This window comes from Delphinapterus leucas, chromosome 1 (genome assembly GCF_059928025.1).
Source record: "Delphinapterus leucas isolate spDelLeu-1000000601 "Yukka" chromosome 1, BTC_Dleu_Yukka2, whole genome shotgun sequence".
NCBI classification, from domain to species: domain Eukaryota; kingdom Metazoa; phylum Chordata; class Mammalia; order Artiodactyla; family Monodontidae; genus Delphinapterus; species Delphinapterus leucas.
The window spans coordinates 11,005,425-11,023,503 of record NC_143129.1 but is presented as its reverse complement, the minus strand read 5'-3'; the positions used below and the strand labels follow the sequence as shown (position 1 = coordinate 11,023,503).

At 44.3% G+C, this 18,079-nt stretch overlaps 1 protein-coding gene across 2 annotated transcripts in view; it reads left to right on the top strand.

Moving 5' to 3' along the window:
• CRB1 (crumbs cell polarity complex component 1) overlaps positions 1–16,767 on the top strand; it is a 270,924-nt gene extending 254,157 nt beyond the window's left edge. Inside the window, exon 11 of one of the 2 annotated variants that reach the window (XM_089906531.1) lies at positions 11,402–16,767. In XM_089906531.1, coding sequence (XP_089762657.1) covers positions 11,402–11,617 — 216 coding nt within the window. In that variant the 3' untranslated portion in view covers positions 11,618–16,767. The remainder of the gene's footprint in view (positions 1–11,401) is intronic. The other variant, XM_089906528.1, reaches the window with a different exon arrangement.
• Positions 16,768–18,079: the final 1,312 nt, after the last annotated feature.

Below are 18,079 nucleotides of genomic sequence, written 5' to 3'. Positions count from 1 at the left end.
TAATTACTGTGTACATACACTTAGAGCTCCAAAAGTGTAAAATAACCAGCACAGCTGTATTGTCTGGTCTCATTTTATAATAGGCTGTTAAAGTCTATGCTGCTTTAATACATAGAGATAGGGCAACTGTAGTTCAGCAGGATTTTTAGACTGAGTTAAATGCTGTTAGACTTTATTTTTGTCCCCCCAAGAAGGAAGGCTGTACATCCTCAATACCAGTGTAAATAGATCTTTACCCCCAGTTGCATTTTGGGACATTTAGGTGGACTATTATCAAAATCAGACATAAGGTTTTTGTGTTTGTGTTTTGTTTTGTTTTAATCCTGCCGTAGAGTTTTACCAAATGGCTTATTTGGAATTTGAAAGCCTGACTTCCGAAAGAACTCCTTAGTTCTAAAACTAAATATTACTTTAATCAATCTTCCCAATATGAAGGTTTCTATCTTTGCTGGTGGTAAGATACCCTGGTGTTCTAAGTGGTGACAAGCTCATAGATTTAGGAATGTTCACTTTGGATCCGACCAACCTCAGCATGGCAGGCTCCTTCCCTGTTTAGACGTAGCAAGTCTCAAAACGATTTGGAAGGGAGAGAGCTGCACTGTGAAAGGATTCCAGTTAAAGCATGCAATGCTTCTTTCATCTTCCACGAGGCAGACTTTGAAACTGAAAATCTGATAATTTGATGTAAACCAACAATGACAATAGAAATAGCTACTTCTGAGATTTTTTAAGAGAAGGTACAGGGTATAGACATTCATCCATGAAACACTGGAAGCAAGGGTTTTCATTTCTATTGTTGCTTTGTAAAATAAGTATAGAGTAAATGGCACAATAGATTATATAAACAACGACTTCAATGACAAGCTGTCAAAGTTAAGGTAATATATTTCACATGGGTGACTTGATGCCACACTTTATCACCTGCACGAGGGGAAACCAATTTGAGTCTGGTCAATAAAATACAACCTCCAGAGCTGGTCCTGGGGCACAGCTGACATCATGTGGCAGAGCCTGGTGACTTGGCACTCACTTGTGCTGGGACCCAGCAGGCGCTGGCACGGCTGCCATGTGGGGGAGGTCAGACATTTAAGCTCGATTTGGTTAATAAACACGGACGCAGGTATGTCAGGAGAGAGGATGCTGTTGATCTTCGTGCTCTGCTAATTTAATGCAGGTCTGAGGTATCAGTGGAACTAGTTATTCAAAAGCTGGATTTACTGCAGTCTCACAACTGTTGAAAATTAAACTACATGTGCTGCAAGTTAGGGGTTACTGGAGTATCTCATTATAGAGGCTGTTTTTTTCAGAGGCTGGAATCTTTGCTGAATTACTGAGGGACCTATTTGAATGTAGACTTGGACCAAATAATTTTCTGATAAGTTGGCCATAAATCCTCAGTAAAACAAGCTTGGTGTTCTCAGCATATCTGTTAGCGTTTTTGATCATTTTTATGGCTTTCCTTTTGCTGGTCAGATTATCCTTATATGCCCCTAAAGCCCCCCTGACGTGGATTAAGCCAACACAAACCAATAGACCTTCATTACTCTGGCAACTGGTTCTGATTTGGGGGCAATAAATACAATGGCACAGACTAGATTACCTTTGCCAAAAGGACATGTGATAAGCCATAAGGATGTTGGGGATTTGGCATTCTTTCTCCTGCTTAATGTGAGAATGAATTAATAGCAGCTTTTCACCGACTGAAGAAAGTTGGTAAGAAGAAAGAATTCCAAGTGAGGAAAGGGCCAAGGTACAGCTTTTAGGTCAGGAAGGACGATACCAGGAGATGGTGAGGAAGTCCACGGACGCCCACTGTGTGCCTGGCACTGCGTTAGGCTCCAGCAGGAGGGTTAGGGCCAAATGTGTGAGGAAACTGGCATGTGATGTGATCCATGAATGTCTCAGTGTCTAGATGGGAGATAAAACCATCGATGGGAACAAGATTTACTAGGCAATAGAAGTATAGCAGGGAGAGAAATCAGCAAGACCCAGAGTAGCAGAAGAACAAACAGATAGTGAAGAAGCAAGATCCACAAATTGGGGGCTTAGAGGAATTATTTTCACGGTAACATCATTTTTAAAAGTATTACTTTTCTAACCTTTTTGGAAAAAAAAATGAAAGCTAAAGAAAATCAGAAAAAGAATAGTGCAGTGAACACATATCCTTCATCCAGTTTCAACAGTTTTTTAATATTTTGCTCCCTTTCTTACCTCTATATACATACATTTTTTTGCTCTAGCTTTAGAAAGTAGGTTGCAGACGTTGTAACACTTTACCACTAAATATTTCAGCAAGTGTCTCCGAAGAAAGAGGACTCCCTTCTACAACCATATACCAGTATGGCATTTAAGAAATTTACCATCTCATATACTATCCATGTTCAGATTTCTCTAATTGTCCCAAAATTGTCCTTTAGATTTTTGTTTTTGATCAAGGATACAATCAGTTGCATTTAGTTGTTAGTTGTCATGTCATTTTAGTATGATTTAATCTCAGAAGTCCCCCTGCCTTTTTAACTTGTTTGCTGGACATTCTCTTGCTTTTGAAATGTTGTATAAAATCAATTGATATACTTATCAATCACCTTCTAAAATCTATAGACCATGTCAGAGAAGGGGTATAAAGAAATTTAAACCCTTCTGTGTCCTCCAAAACGCAGGTTAGTAGAGGACTCCTGGCCTATGAGGCTGATAGGTTTCTTATAAGAGGTGTAGGTCAGATGTGCTAGGAAAGAACCTGCAGAGAATATCTATGAAACTGCGCATGCGATTCTGGCCTCTGCTTCGCTGAGGGAGAGGAGAGAAGCTTCCTGGAAGGGAACCTGTTGTGGTTACTGCCCAGGTTGGGTGAACGCTTTCCTGACACATGGGCTGCTGCTTCTCCGCGTGGGGCTCTGCAGAAGCAAGAAGCACTTCCCTCCACCGGCGTCCCAGGCAAGCAGGAAAGGCCCAGGCACGCTTCTCCTCTCTCCCGCTGGACCGTGGTGTTTCCTTCTGCCTTCAACACGCTTCCTCACCTCCTTCTTCCAGCAGCTCCCTTTAAGAAAACTGGAGCATGTCATGAAGTCCACCTTCTCGCCTTTCTTTCCTTCATACTCGCCTCTAACAGAGTGCCCGTCGCCTGAACTGTGGCGGTTTGCGTAGCCGCCCGGCCTGGGACCATCACTCCACGGTGGACTCTCTGAAGGCGATGCCTATGCCTTTGGATCGCGTGTGTCCAGGACCCAGGGAGCTGCCTGCCACGGTGACGGCGTTCACTGACGATGCGTGAGTGAATGCGCGCATGAACAAATGGGTGAACCATGTCCCCACCAGTAAACTCCCGGCAGTAGAGAAGTCTCCCGACGACTGAAAAAAGAATCGAATCAAGGCGTTAAACAGAGCCACGAGCACTACCAGTGGGTGAGTCAATAACAATTGATCGGCCACTCTGTGCAAAGCACTGCACTTGGTCGTTTCGGAAAGTTCCAGAGGAAACAGATACTCATCCGTACAATCCTGAGGGGCGGGGTGGAGGGTGGCCTAACCCCTGATGAACAGGGCAGCACGTTCAACTGCACGGGACAGTTCACGCCGGGCAGGCCGGGCCGCAGCTCTTCTAAACGGGGCTGAGCCCTGGGCTTCCGGGAATGAGATGCTGGGAGGAGAGCCCGCGGGGTGCCCGGGGGGACTGCAAAGGGCAGCTAAGCCCCAGGGTGCTCTGAGCAGAGGAGAGGTCTCCTGAAAGGGCGTGTTCAACCTGGAGGAGCGGCATGGGCGGGGGAGGCTGGTTCCTGCTAGAGAAGGGCGGGTAAGGACAGTCGCTTTGCAGACGTGCAGGGCGTAGCTGATGCTGACCTTCACAGGGAAATGGGGGCAAAGTCAAAACGAGCCTTGACTTAAAACTCAGCAGGTTAGGCTTGACACGGTTAGGACTGATGCGGTTAGCATCCGTGGGCTTCCCAGCCAGGTAAGCAAGCTCTTTTTTTTTTCTGTAGGGCTGGCTGGCTGGGGTAGATCCTGGGGCAAGAAAGGATGGCTAGAGGACCGTTTAACCAGCCACGTAAGAGACAGTTACCGTCTTAACCAGGTTGCAACCCTGAGAATGAACAAGGAGCAATCCGAGCGGAAGGGCAGGGGACTGCGTTCTGAGTGGATCCCAGTGTAAAATAATGAAGATGGAAAGGGTGTCCGATTGACAAACACAAGTGTGTGCAGCTCACAGTGTGGTGTGCACTACACAGCCCGAGTCTTCAGCTGGCGACCACTGTTTTCTGGGATGCAGAGAGAAAGAGAAGGAGAGAAAAAGAAGGAAAGGAAGTATGTCTGTCTACCCAGGTTTTCTGAGACCAAAATGGGCCATGATAATGTCCAGGGGGTCATCTAGCGGAGACAAAAAGGATGTTTCACACATAGAAAATGGTATTAAAAAAAAAAAAGATCTCTCGCATCTCCTGCTTGTGTCACCCGATGACATTCCCATCTGGGCTGTGGTGCAGGAGAAGGTGAAAGCAGACTGTTTGTGGCGGATTCCACAGAAAGGAATAGTAGCCAAGTTATATAATAATGATAGCCCCCTTCACTCTTTGATCACGTGGTTTCTGATCTGCCGCACCCCCCGCTCCCCCGCCCCCAGTGTCTGCCCGCAGCCCCTCCGAGGCGCCCTGACCCTTCAGCGGAGTTAGAGAGCGGCTGTCTCTCCTCTTGTGGGTCACAGGCTGAGGGTGTCCTCCTGCAGGAATCCCTGGGGAGAAGCTCTGTGCATGAAGTTGAGAGCTCGCCATGTGCTGCTGGGCAAGCCTTCTGCCCAGTGGCGATCACCGCGGGGTCCCTGGGGCACGGATGCCGGTCCAGGGGCTGGGAGGCAGGGGATGGAGCTGCACCTTGATGGAACTTCTGCCTTGGGAGGGGCGGGACTTCCCCCGTGAACTGTTAGGTGTCCCAGGGCGCGACGTGCTGGAGAGAGACGAAGCCGAGTACAGTTAACGAGGGCGATCAGGCAAGGCCTCCCTGAGAAGGTGACAGGATGTGATAATCCCTACCTGGGATCTAAACGTTTCTGTGCGCACAACATCTGGTAACCCCCCTGACCCAGGGTCAGCAGAAAGGGCAGCAATTTTCTTCAAACAATGAATTTACAAAAACATAATGAAATCTGAGTTTGGGCTGCTGGGATTTGGTTCTTGTATGAGGCAAAGAGCGAATTCTTATGCATAAGACCTGGTCTTCCAAGGAGAACAATTATATCACTTATACCACCTGCTTAAGGAGAGAGAATAGGAAAGCTGTGTCTCCAAACTTCTAGCTACATCTATGCTTCTGCTGAAAATGTGGCGTCCTGAGTAGGAAAGAGCTTGTGAGACATCGGGGCAAGAATTCCAGACCCAACACTAGATGGGTGGGGTTGGGAACTCCCGGGCTCACCACTCTATTCTAGCTCCCACTGTGCTCACACAGAAGGCGTGTTCAAGAACCATTTGCTGAATGCAGGAATAACTGTGTCCCTTCATGACCAGTGTCACAGCACCCCTCAAATCTCAGAATAATGGTGCTCTTCCCCTAAAAGCCCACACACGTCATGCGTGGGCTGGTGGTCAGTTGTGAAAGAAGCGATGCTTTCAACTAGGGCTGCAACCCCAAACGTGCAGCCTTGTGCTGGACCAGCTCCTTTTCTGATTTGTCTCCCGTGTACCAAATTTCCAGTAGCGATTCCAACGTCTTCGGTGGGGCCTGATGTGGAAATCACATTAGAAGGTTCCCAGGACAGCACCCCTCCGGGAGTGGGAGTGGTGCCCGGAACCACCTCGTGTCGCCGGGTTTCTCCATCACCAGGCTGTCAAGATGGTCCCCAATTAGTAGAGTTGTAAGGAACTGTAATTACTTGGTGAAAATTGGTTGAAAGACTATGTCGGCTTCCTTTGAGAGCCTGTGTGTCTTCTGGGAGAGGCAGAGCAGCAGATGAAGAGATGGGAGCACCAAGGAGAAAATGCTACTGGGCTTGCAGTTCAGACGCCCCCTGGTCCCTGCAGCCGTCAGCTGCCTGGAGGGGGCTCCGTGGCTGCCATGCTTCCCAGTCCTGAGCATTTTACAAGGTGGCAGGAGCATCTGCTGGGTGGTCCCCTCCCTGTGCCAGGATGCTGCCCAAGGCCCCGCTTTCAGCTTCTCAGTACCCTGTTTCCCCCCTTATAACTGTAAAGGGGACAGTGTATTTATGGTTGAAAATTGGCTGCTGCAGCAATATTCATTTTAAAAACAGAGTTCTGGCACTAATTCAATATTACTATGGAAACGGCTGTTCCTAGCAATTCACTAATAAGAGATAGTTCAAGGACCCAGGTCTGTGTGGGAGTTTTCTACCATCCACCAAATTGAAGACCTACTTGTTACAAAAGTAATTCACAAGAACTGCTTGCTCTCTCTCTCTCTCTCTCTCTCTCTCTCATCTATCTCTTCTTTATTTTTAATTTGAAGGATGAGAGTCAAAGAGATGTCCTCATTTCACTTTAGATACACAGATGGAAGGTAAATATTATAACCAGCTTTGTAAAAACACAACATCTTTAAAGTATTTTTCCCATTAATCACTGACGCTCATAATAGTACATAACGTACTATTATGTACTTGTGTAACACTACACACACACACACACACACACACATTTCAGAAACTCACATATTGAAGCTGGAATATAACCTGTAATCAACTAGCACATCCAAACATTCTAACTTCCTGTCTTCAACTGTCTCCACATATTTCCATACAACGGACATATAAACTGAATTCTAAGAAGGATTTGGGGAATTCACTCCACCCTAGTGTTTTTCAGGAGCCAGTTTTTAACTCCCAACATTTCTGCTTTTTTCAACTACAAACGTACTTCTGCTGATTTTACAAAATCCGACGTGAGAAAAATATGCCCCTAAGGGGGAAACCATGGCCTCAGTCCTAGAATTTCCTCACCTCAAGTCAAAGCTTTAACGTCTTCACCTCCTTTCACCTGGAAATAGGAGGTCAAGTTTCCTAAGATATCCTGTTTTTCCAGGCTCCTTCCAATGTGTTTATTATTTTCACGTTTTTCCAAATTGGCCCTAAATATTATGACAGGCAGGTCCTGGTGCTGAGGGCAGAGACAGTCTCATTACTTTTCCTTTCCAGACAAGCCAGCTCGTTCTGTGTTTTCAAAATCAGATGAACTGACCAGCAGTCAGCTAGTGAGGGGCTGTGGGCCCTGACGGCCAGATGGCCCAGGCCCCTGCCAGCTCCAGGTCAGCGGCTGCCCTTCTCGGCTCCCAGGCTGGGTTCTGAGTCCCGACTTGTTGCCAGAGTGGGTGGCATCTGGTGGGTGTTCTGATGCCCAAGCAGGACCGGGGAAATCAGCTGGGGAAGGGTCATCCCTCTGAAGAGTGCTAAACAGGAGTGGCCACGAGGACTGACTTCCCTTCTGAGCCTGCCCCTCAGAGAAGCTCCACACACCTGGATACTCCACGTCTCAGAGCAAGCCTAGGACGCAGGAACTGTCACTCCCGCTTTACAGGTGGACAAACAGCAGAGATAAGTGTAGGACACCAGTGGCAAAACTGGATTCAAACCCATGTCCGTCTGTTTTGCAAGTGCATTCTGTTTCCAGTCTCCCCTCAGAGGAATCACAGCATAGAATTCCTCTTCTGGAGTTTAAGGGAAAAAAGCTAATGTGTATTTCCAGCGTGTTCTAGCCTAGGCTCAGGTGAGAAGGTTCAAAATAAGTTTTGGCAGTTTCCCCTGGGAATGCCAGTGTGCATCCTTGCCTTGGGGCACATTTGGCCACAACCAGTCAGCGTTTCAGAATGAATCTTCCATGGAGGAAAAAAAATGAAGCACCTATTTATTTCATTCTGCAGATGGGGAGTTCCAAGTCACCACAGTTTAATGTGATCATGTATAAAATGTACATTTAAACGGGATGTTAACAATACAGATTGCAGCATAAGCCATCTGAAAAGTAATTTTACATGAAATTTTAATTAATTTGGGGTCTATCTTTTCTGAAAAAGGTTATTCAAAAGTGCAGCATTAGCAGCACAACCCATCCAAACAGGCCTGGCCTTAAACTCACGCTGTTTTTTAGGACGGTCCACACCTGGCGGCCTTGTCAGTTCCTGTGTCCCAGCAGTTTCAGCTATCAAAGGATCCATTCCAGGGCTGTGTATTTTAAGCCCAGTTGAAGAATAGCGGAGCAAAAAAGGCCTTTCAGCCAGGGGAATTCAAAAGCAAAGGGCCCTTCAGAGGCGATTTCAAACTGACTCCCTCAGCTCCCCACCAAAGCCGAGTGACACGCCCTATCTGATATCGCTAGGCCAGCCATTTCATCCAAAACTTTATCTGAAGCTCGGAATTGCCATGTTAGGTTTGTAGGTTGGCTCCCGGGTTGTATCCCGAGGCACTGAGGGAGTTCTACTTCATCTTTCAGAATTGAATGAAGTCAGCAAGGTGATACATCACATCTTCACGGTTGCTCACATTCTCCTGTGCTGGGAACTTACTCTGGGACATTCTCTTTGGCTTTTGCATGTGTTGTGTCTCCTGACTCCCATCCCTGGGAGTAGATGCTAGGATCTGGTGTTACAGGTGATCAAACCCAGGGTCTTGCAGGGACTGGCTGAGGCCCGCCGCTCAGCACACAGCCAGTAGAGGCAGGGGGTTTCTCTCGGGTCTGGAGCTGGCCCTTCCATTCTCTCCACATTGCTGAGAGCAGTGGAGCCTCTACAGACAAGAGCCTTGGTTCCCCGCAGGTCACAAGATAAGTGAAGCGGATCAGTCCTCTGGTTTTGCCAGAACTGGGGTCCCAACAAGAACTCAGCGCCTACACCTGCCACGTCCCCTCCCTCTCCAGCTGCAGGGTGGCAGGTGCGAGGGTCTGGGTGGCATTAGCTTTACCCGAGCAATCTTTCTCAGCCCAAATGAGAAGACGCCGGAGAAGTTTAGAAAACAGAGGCAAACCAAGTGATCGTCTCCTCTCTGTGTGGGTGTGGACCCTCCCAACTCACCCACCCAGCAGAACAGCCATTGACTCCCAAAGATGACACAGTTTACTGGACAGATTAAGGAGAATTCAGCATCTAGGAACAAGAGGATTACACACTCTAGAGGTCCCCAGATGACACCAAGGGGTCCATCTGTCCTGCTGAGACCCAGGCTCTTGAGCTTTCAAGGCCAGGTCTATGGCTGTATTCATCTGTCCCAGCCCACAGTTATCTCTACAGATAAAGGATGTCATTGCCACACAGTGTGGCCGGAGAACCTGCCCTCTAGTTGAGGTAAACAATTTTTCTCAAGAACGACTGAATTCTATGAAACTCTATATGCTTTTTCTCCAATAACTGGAAAAGTTGCTGTGACCCAGAATTTTAGACAATAATGTGGAGAGTAGCAGCGCACACCTGAATGTTGCTCAGGAACCTGACGCTAGCTTTTCCCAGCCTAAAAGTCTTCCCATGCACGCCTGTTTCTGCTCCTGTGTATCTTATCCCAGCTAATGAGACCCCAGCCAACAGGGTCACCTCCTGTGGTGACCATTCTTGTCTTCCCTCCGCTCCCCCCAGCCTCGCTCGCACCGTCTGCCGTGGACTGGCTCCGCCTCCCAAGTCTCTCTCCACCTTTTCCTCTTCGAGTCTCACTCCACTGGCAAACTTAGACCGAGGTCATCTAACCACGACTAATACAATAAACTCCTATTTCCTCCACCTCCAGCCCCACCTTCACTTCCACCCACCCTCCACCCTGTTACCAGAGCCAAGTTTTAATGAAACACAGACTTGATCATATCATGCTCTCAAACACCTTCACTGGCTCCCACTGACCTCAGGACCAAGTCCGAATTTTAGTGTGGCCTTCAAATTTCTTGTCCAGACTCATCTACCTTACAGTTCTGTCTCTCACCAACTTTTTAAATCCTTTTCCCACTCAAACGTACACATTTATGGACAATACATTTCGTCACGCCTGATTTCCTACTGTTTCCCCAAACTCTAAGGACTTTTATATACTCTTGCTCTTTTGATTTCAAATTGTTTCATCCAAGTAGAATTTCCCATTCGAACTATTTGAATGTTCATTTATCCTTCAAAAGGTAATCACATGCCACATTCCAATATTAGTCTACCTACACCCCTATGCTGTTCATTTATGACATTATCATAACGTGTTTATAATGTATGATTATCTGTGTATATGTGTGCGCGTGTCTGAGCTCCAGATTTCAGACTTTGACTTACCTTCTATTTTTATCTCCTAGCTCAGTTCAGTGTTTATAGCAGATAGCCGATAAGCATTGTTGAATGAATGAGGAAACTAATGAAGCACATTCAAACAAGGCTCATAGTGAGTATACCCAAGACAATATTATGAAGAGATACTGTATTAAAGGATTATATTAATTATATAATGGCTAAATCAAAGCACAGTGAACAACAACAGCAAAGTAAAAACACAAAGGAAAACAAAGGTGTTTAAAATTCCCTAGGATGTTAAACTAACAAAGATTACATTTATAACAGTAGCTTGGTTAGGTAACAGGGAATGGGGTCCTAGAGAAAGCTAAATGAGAAGGTCAACGAATTTACTTCTGCTTTTACTTACCCTGACAGAAATATTTCTTTGAAAACCTGTTAAAAATTCAAACAGCAACTGTGTCCTGTCTTTAATATTTCTATGCAACTAAATCAGTTTCATTTTACCCATTGCAAAAAGCGCTTGGCAAACACATTGGAATCAACGTTAGGCAAACCACTCTGTACAAGGCACACCCCTGAGGGTCCAGGACCCAGCTACTCCATGTGGGGCGCTGCCTGCAGTTTTCTGTTCCCAGGTTTGGTTCCACGTGCCGCACGTGTGTTTTCACAACCATTCAATTGTCACATCAAATCCAAGTCAAAGTGATGACTGTGGAAACCAGCTCATTGCAGCCCAGCCTATGTCTCAAGATCTTTCCCATGAGAACCAACTAATTTAATTTTCTTCCTTTCCCAAGAAAGGCTGTAAAACAACAATTTTTTTTCGGTGCAAAATCAGAACTTTTTGCAAGGGAGTCAAAAGACTGTGAGCCATACATCTCTATAGATGCAGAACTATTTTACAAATAAACGTGCGGGTTCATCCTTTGGCCTTGATGTCACACAAATGACCTCAGTCACTGAAATTAAGACACAGAGTAGACACAGTAGATGTCTCCTGCCTCACTTTCTGACTCTAGACCTTGGACTCTAGAGACAGTCACAGTCTCATGATCTTGGAATAAGGACACCTGACTTTCCTTCCACACCTTGATCTTTCTCCAGCACTGAGTGGCACCTGCGCTCTGCTTGGTTTCCATTCCAGGGTAGTTCCTTGACCTGGACGTTCTCCTTTGCTCTGTAACTCACATCACAATTATTTCTATCCTTGCAGTTGGCAGACGACTTGCTCTCAGATGTCTTCGCCGCCATCGGTTCAGTGACTTTAGCCTTGTTGTTGATCCTCTTCCTGGCAGTGGTGGCCTCTGTCGTTGCCTCCAACAAGAGGGCAACTCAGGGGTCCTACAGCCCCAGCCGTCAGGAAAAGGATGGCTCTCGCGTGGAGATGTGGAGCATGACGGCTCCCCCTGCAATGGAAAGGCTGATTTAGGACCATCCTGTCTCTAGAGGAAGAGATCCACACACTGCGAATGGGACACTTGTACCTGAGTGTTTTTCTGACAAACCTGGAGACATCAGGTTACAACTGGGACCACACTGAAACTGTGGGAAGGACTCCTTTGACCACTGTATAGATGTTCATAGTGGTTCAACTTGACACCATTGTTTTATTGTATTATGTTAGCCAATCACGGAACAGTGTTTCTTGTGCCAACAATTTCAGCCTCATAATTAGGAAAAATACCTTCCTGAGGATGCGACTTCTGGGAAAAGCTCCAGTGCCTGACATTTACACTCTGTACTCTTTGCAACTTGGGGACACGTTTTTAGTTTGCCCATCAGCTGGCAACTGCATTTTTTTCACACAGAAACTACAGAAAAAAAAAAAATAGACACATCTCTCACTCTTCCTGTAGCGAAAGGTTTTAGTTTGTACCTATGAGGAGATGCACATTTTTTGTCCTTCAGTTATGGAGTCGAGAAAGTTATGGGAAAGACCTATGGTTAAAGAGCGACTCACCATCCACAAATAAAAATTGAAATGTGGTTGTTCCTCTTTCTGAGTATTTTTTTGCATTTTGTGACACTACATGTGACAAAAGTAACCTCTAGGAGCATTTGAAGAACGTTTTAACTAAATCACCCCAAGCGCTGTGTTTAAAGTCCTTGTCCTTTGTAAGGTGTTGCTTAAGGTCGAAACACTTTCCGAGGCAGAAAACAGAAGAAAAGGAAACCTCGTGTTCTCAAACCTGAAAGACCAAGCTTTTTCCTTCCGACTGCTTTTTGATAAGTCAGTGTCAGACAGTGACCTTGTCTAAAGGTAAGAACCCCAAAGTACAGTGCACGCACCTCAACGAGCGTGTGTGTAGGACTATCTGTGTGGTTTGGAGGGAAAATACCGGGCCTCCTATTTATGTATTTTTTCCTCCAAAGATTTAATTAGATTTTTATATGTGTTTTGAAATGCATATAGCATGCTATTAAAGTAGTATATAAATAAAAAATTTAAATGTATGCATATATTGGTTTGGCCAAAAAGTTCGCTCGGATTTTTCTGTACCAACTTATGGAAAAACTCGAACGAACTTTTTGGCCAACCCGATATACTTTGGATATATGCTTAGAAAATTAATAACATGAATTTTTATATATGTTCTATAGCAAGCCATGCTCCTCAACTACTCAAGGACACCACTCCAGAAATCGCCCCTCTACCTTCCACATCAGCAACATTCCCACTGTACTAGATCATTTCCAATAGCACCAAACATGCTGCCATATTTTCTACCGTATAAAATTACCTTCTGTGGCCCCATCTTCCTCCAATTACCATCCCGTTCCTCACTATGCCTGTCAGCAAAACGTCCATAAGAGAGTTTTATATTCTCTGTCTCCCCTTCCTCTCCTCCCATTCTCTCTTGAAATCAAACTAATTTGGCTTTTCTCTGCACCACCCCACAAAAGAGCTCGTGTCAGGGTCACCAATGGACACGTTGCCAAACACAACAGCCCATCCTCAGACTTCAGCAGCCTTTGAAACAGCGGTCATTCCATTCTTGAAATACTTGCCACCCAATGGGTCACCATTTCTTCCTGATTTTCCTTTTACCCCACCGTCCAGCCCCTCTCAGACTCTTTGCTGGTTTTCCCTCATCTTCCTCTGCTTTATTTTTTTTCCATACTGTTTATCACTACCTGACAAATCACACAATTTTTGCTGTCTGTTTCTCCTGACTAAAGTTTAAGTTACATGGGCACAAGAACTTTGTTTTTCTTCTTTCACTGCAAAATCCCTCATTTAAAACAGGCCTAATGTACAATAACAACAGAATGAATATTTTCTGCATAAATGTACAAATAATAAATGAATGTTACTTGTGCCTGCCACCAGCAAAATCCCAAAGTGCCCAAGATTTGTGTGACTTGTCATTGGATGTTCCTGCTACTAAACTGTAATAGCTTTGTAGCTATTAATGGCTTAATCTTTGGCTTTCCCTCAATTTTTCATATTGTTTTAAGTGTTTGTCGAAGAAAATGGATGTCTCTGGGTGTCTGCATGTGGAGTATGCCATAAGACATTTTCTTTACATTTACATCCCATTAGAGTTACAACTTCTTAATAGAGGCTTATATGGAGAGGACAAAAAGAGCTCTTGCTTAAAGAAAAAAAAAGTAGCTGACTTTAAAAAACTACAAACTAAAAAGCATCACAGAGGAGAAGTTGGTCCTGTTGGGATCAGCAAGGGTAAGAAGAAAAAGATAACTGTCAATGGTAATACTTTAAGTGTAGAAAAGATGTCTAACTAATCTGGCTACTCACCCTCCTCCAGTGCCTAGTTCAGAGCTTCACATAGGAATGCATGTTCAAATATATATATGAATGAATGCATGCAGGCATTAATAAATGAATGATTCCATGTGGACGTGCCAAACATATAGGAGGTTACTTACTGACTAGCCCAGCAAGTCAAATCTGCATCTTTGAACAAGCTAGATATACAATATCTTATGTCAGAATGCTTCCAAGTTAGCCCTATGGAGTATTTGTACTGAGCCATCTTTAACAAGATAAATCTCACCTTAAGTAGAAAAGTCTAGTAATTGCATCACCAATGTTGGGGTGACTTTTTTTAATTAACTTTTTTTTTATAGTAGTATAGTTAATTTACAATGTTGTGTTAGTTTCAGGTGACAGCACAGTGATTCAGATATATATATAATATGTATTATAGTATATATATATATATATATTCTTTTTCAGATTCTTTTCCATTATAGATTATTACAAGATATTGAACATAGTTCCCTACGCTATACAGTAAGTCCTTGTTATTTACCTATTTTATATATAGCAGTGTGTACGTGCTGCTCCCAAACTCCTAATTTACCGCTCCCCCCCCCTACTATCCCCTTTGGTGACCATAAGTTTGTTTTCTGTATTTCTATATTTGTGAGTCTATTTCTGTCTTGTAAATAAGTTTATTTGTATCACTTTTTTAGATACAAATAAAGTGATATAATATATTTTTCTTTCTCTTTCTGACTTACTTCACTTAAAATGATAGTCTCTAGGCCCATCCATGTTGCTTCAAATGGCATTATTTCCTTCTTTTATTATGGCTTAGTAATATTCCATTGTATATATATACCACATCTTCTTTATCCATTCATCTGTTGACAGACATTTAGGTTGCTTCCATGCCTTGGCTATTGTAAATAGTGCTTCTATGAACATTGGGGTGCATGTATCTTTTAGTTTACTCCTGATATATATATCCAGGAGTGGGATTGCAGGATCATATTGTAACTGTATTTTTAGTTTTTGAAGGAACTTCCATACTGTTCTCCACAGTGACTGTATCAATTTACATTCCCACCAACAGTGTATGAGGGTTTCCTTTTCTCCACACCCTCTCCAGCATTTATTACTTGTAGATATTCTAATGATGGCCATTCTGACTGGTATGAGATGATACCTCATTGTAGCTTTGACTTGCATTTCTCTAATAATTAGTGATTTTGAGCATCTTTTCATGTGCCTGTTGGCCACCTGTATGTCTTCTTTGGAGAAATGTCTATTTAGGTCTTTTGCCCATATTTGATTGGGTTGTTTTTTGGGTTTTTTTTTTAAGGTGTATGAGCTCTATGTATATTTTTGAAATTAATCCCAAAACTGGAACAAAAATTTTTTAAATTTTTATGGAAACACAAAAGACCCCAAATAGCCAAAACAATCTTGAGAAAGAAGAACAGAGCTGGAGGAATCATACTCCCTGGCTTCAGACTACCCTACAAAGATACAGTAATCAAAACAGTATGGTGCTGGCACAAAAACAAACATATAGATCAATGGAGCAGGATAGAAAGCCCAGAAACAAACCCACACACCTATTGTCAATTAATCTATGACAAAGAAGGCAAGAATACACAGTGGAGAAAAGACAGTCTCTTCAATAAGTGGTGCTGGGTAAACTGGACAACTACATGTAAAAGAATGAAATTAGAACACTCCCTAACACCATACACAAAAATAAACTCAAAATGGATTAAAGACCTCTGACGTAAATCACAGCAATATTTTTTTGGATCCATCTCCTAGAGCAATGGAAATAAAACCAAAAATAAACAAATGGGACCTAATTAAACTTAAAAGCTTTTGCACAGCAAAGGAAACCTTAAACAAAACAAAAAGACAACCTACAGAATGGGAGAAAATATTTGCAAATGATGCAACATTCACATCGTGTGTATTTTTGCAATTTGTGTTAGCTTGGTTTCAGAGATGGTGGAAACAATTCCTCTCGTGCTTGTTTGTATTGTGCTTGCCACTGCTCCTCTCAAGAGGTGGGTCTGTTTGCCATCCCCTGAGTCAGGGCTAGCTTTGTGACTTACTTTGACCAACATCATGTCATGGAAATGATGCTAGGTGCAAGAGACTTGCAGGTTTTTTTCCTTCCCTTAGATGGTTGTCCTGAGACTTCCCTGCTGTGAAGTCTGGAGTGAATGTACCAACTGGAGAGAGGCTCAGCTCTGCCAGGCTCCCAGCCACCCTCCCTGCTGGATGCAGCCACATGGTGACCCCTGTGAAACCAGCAGAGGAACAACCCCATCAAGCTGCGGAATCAAAGAGAAATCATAAATCATTGTTTGACATCACTAAGGTTTAGGTTGATTTGTTACCTGGTGGTTGGTGACTGAGACACACCTGTCCACACCAAAAAGGCAAACCAAAGAACACAGCAGGATGCAGGACTCATCTGCTTCTAATTCCTTTGCTTTTGCAAAACTGCTGCTCTGGGAACCAGTGGGCCATGCAGTATTCACCTTCAGAGTAAGGTTAATTAGCCTAATATTAATAAAAGATGACAAACGCATGCTGATTTCTCTCAGAGCGGGAAATATGGTGAGAATCCATTCACTCCAAGCCCTGGTCTGGGTGGTTGAGGGTCCCCTGTCCTTCCAGCACAGCCATCTACAGGCTTGGGGGCTGGGGTGTAAAGGGGACAGAGCTGTCCCGCTTCCTGCCCTGGGCGAACCCTGGCCGGGCAGCCAATGCAAAAGGCACATCTGGTGTGTGTTTACAAGGAGGGACAGGAAGGCTCCTTCAAGGGGCCTTCTCCTCTCACACGGCTCCTGTAGGCACAGTGAGTGCAAAGGGCAGCAGGAAATGACAAACGACTGTAACTTAAACCAGCCGTCAAACCTGCCCTATTTTACTTCCTTAAATGATCACTGTTTAACAGGCCTTCATCTCAGACAGAGGAAAGTGTGGTCCCAGAGTTTGGCCCTGGGTAGCACAATTATTATCATTATCAATCAGTATTAGCTGCAGTTATTGAAGAGTAACTGGTATCGTACCTAGAGGCGGAACTAGAAGGGGTCAGTGTAATGAACGCTTCCATTATTACAAGGACAGTGAGGGATCCTTTGGGGAGCTCTGGCTAAGGGCCAGGACTATATTTAGCTACTCTACATGCATCCCGGCTCATTTAAACCTTAGGACAGCTCTCTGAAAGAGGAACTTTTATCTTCACTTTAAGAGCCTTTGGAGACAAACATAGGTTTAAGTCTCTGCTCTGCCCCATCCAGGTGCCATGAACTTAGCCTGAAAAACAGGCTCCCACCTCCTACTCATTGGTCTGCCAAACCAATGCCATGGGTAACTGCTTCTCCAACCCCCTTCCCATCCATCTTATGATGTATTTGTAAAATAAGCAGATTTCGTGCAAAGAAAGGTTACTTCTTCATGTCGTTCTCATGTCTCAAATTGCCCCTGTGGTGGCAGCCCCAGCCGACTGGAGAAATCACTTCATCTGCAAGACTGGCATGAACTGTGTAGACCACCTGTATGTCCTCAATAAAACTGTCAGAAAATAAATCAAAGGGCGCAGGTCTCTCAGTCCCCCAAACAACTGACGATAAGAATGAAAGAAAACAAAAACAAGTTTTCTTTACAGAGAGTACTTTTTTTTACCCAGCCTTTTAGCATTACTCCTTAAACCTCTTGTGTTAAGGAATCACAGTCACCTACAATCATCACCAGCAAGAAAGACTGAGTTTAAATCTTTCTCGGTTTAAATCGTCCTTTTGATGATGATTAACTAGCCAACTTGACCTGGTTTTATGCTCGACAGGGATATGATTCAAATCATGAAACTTTCCTTAATTCTGGAGTGAATATGACCTTTCACATTTTAACTGGCTTCCAGCAAAAGTGCAACTTTTACTGCTGTGCATTTCATTGAAAAGCGATGTCAAAAATGCAAGTCTCCCATTTAAGCCCATTCTTCTGTAATTTTGGTGCCCAGGTTTTGCTTTATGTGGTCCCAGGAACCTGGGAATGACACCCATCAAATATATTTGGCAGTACCTGCCTGAGGACAGCCGCTTTAAGAACCAGCCATGGGGTTGGGTGACAAACTATCCTTGAAAACTGCTCCCGAATCCACCT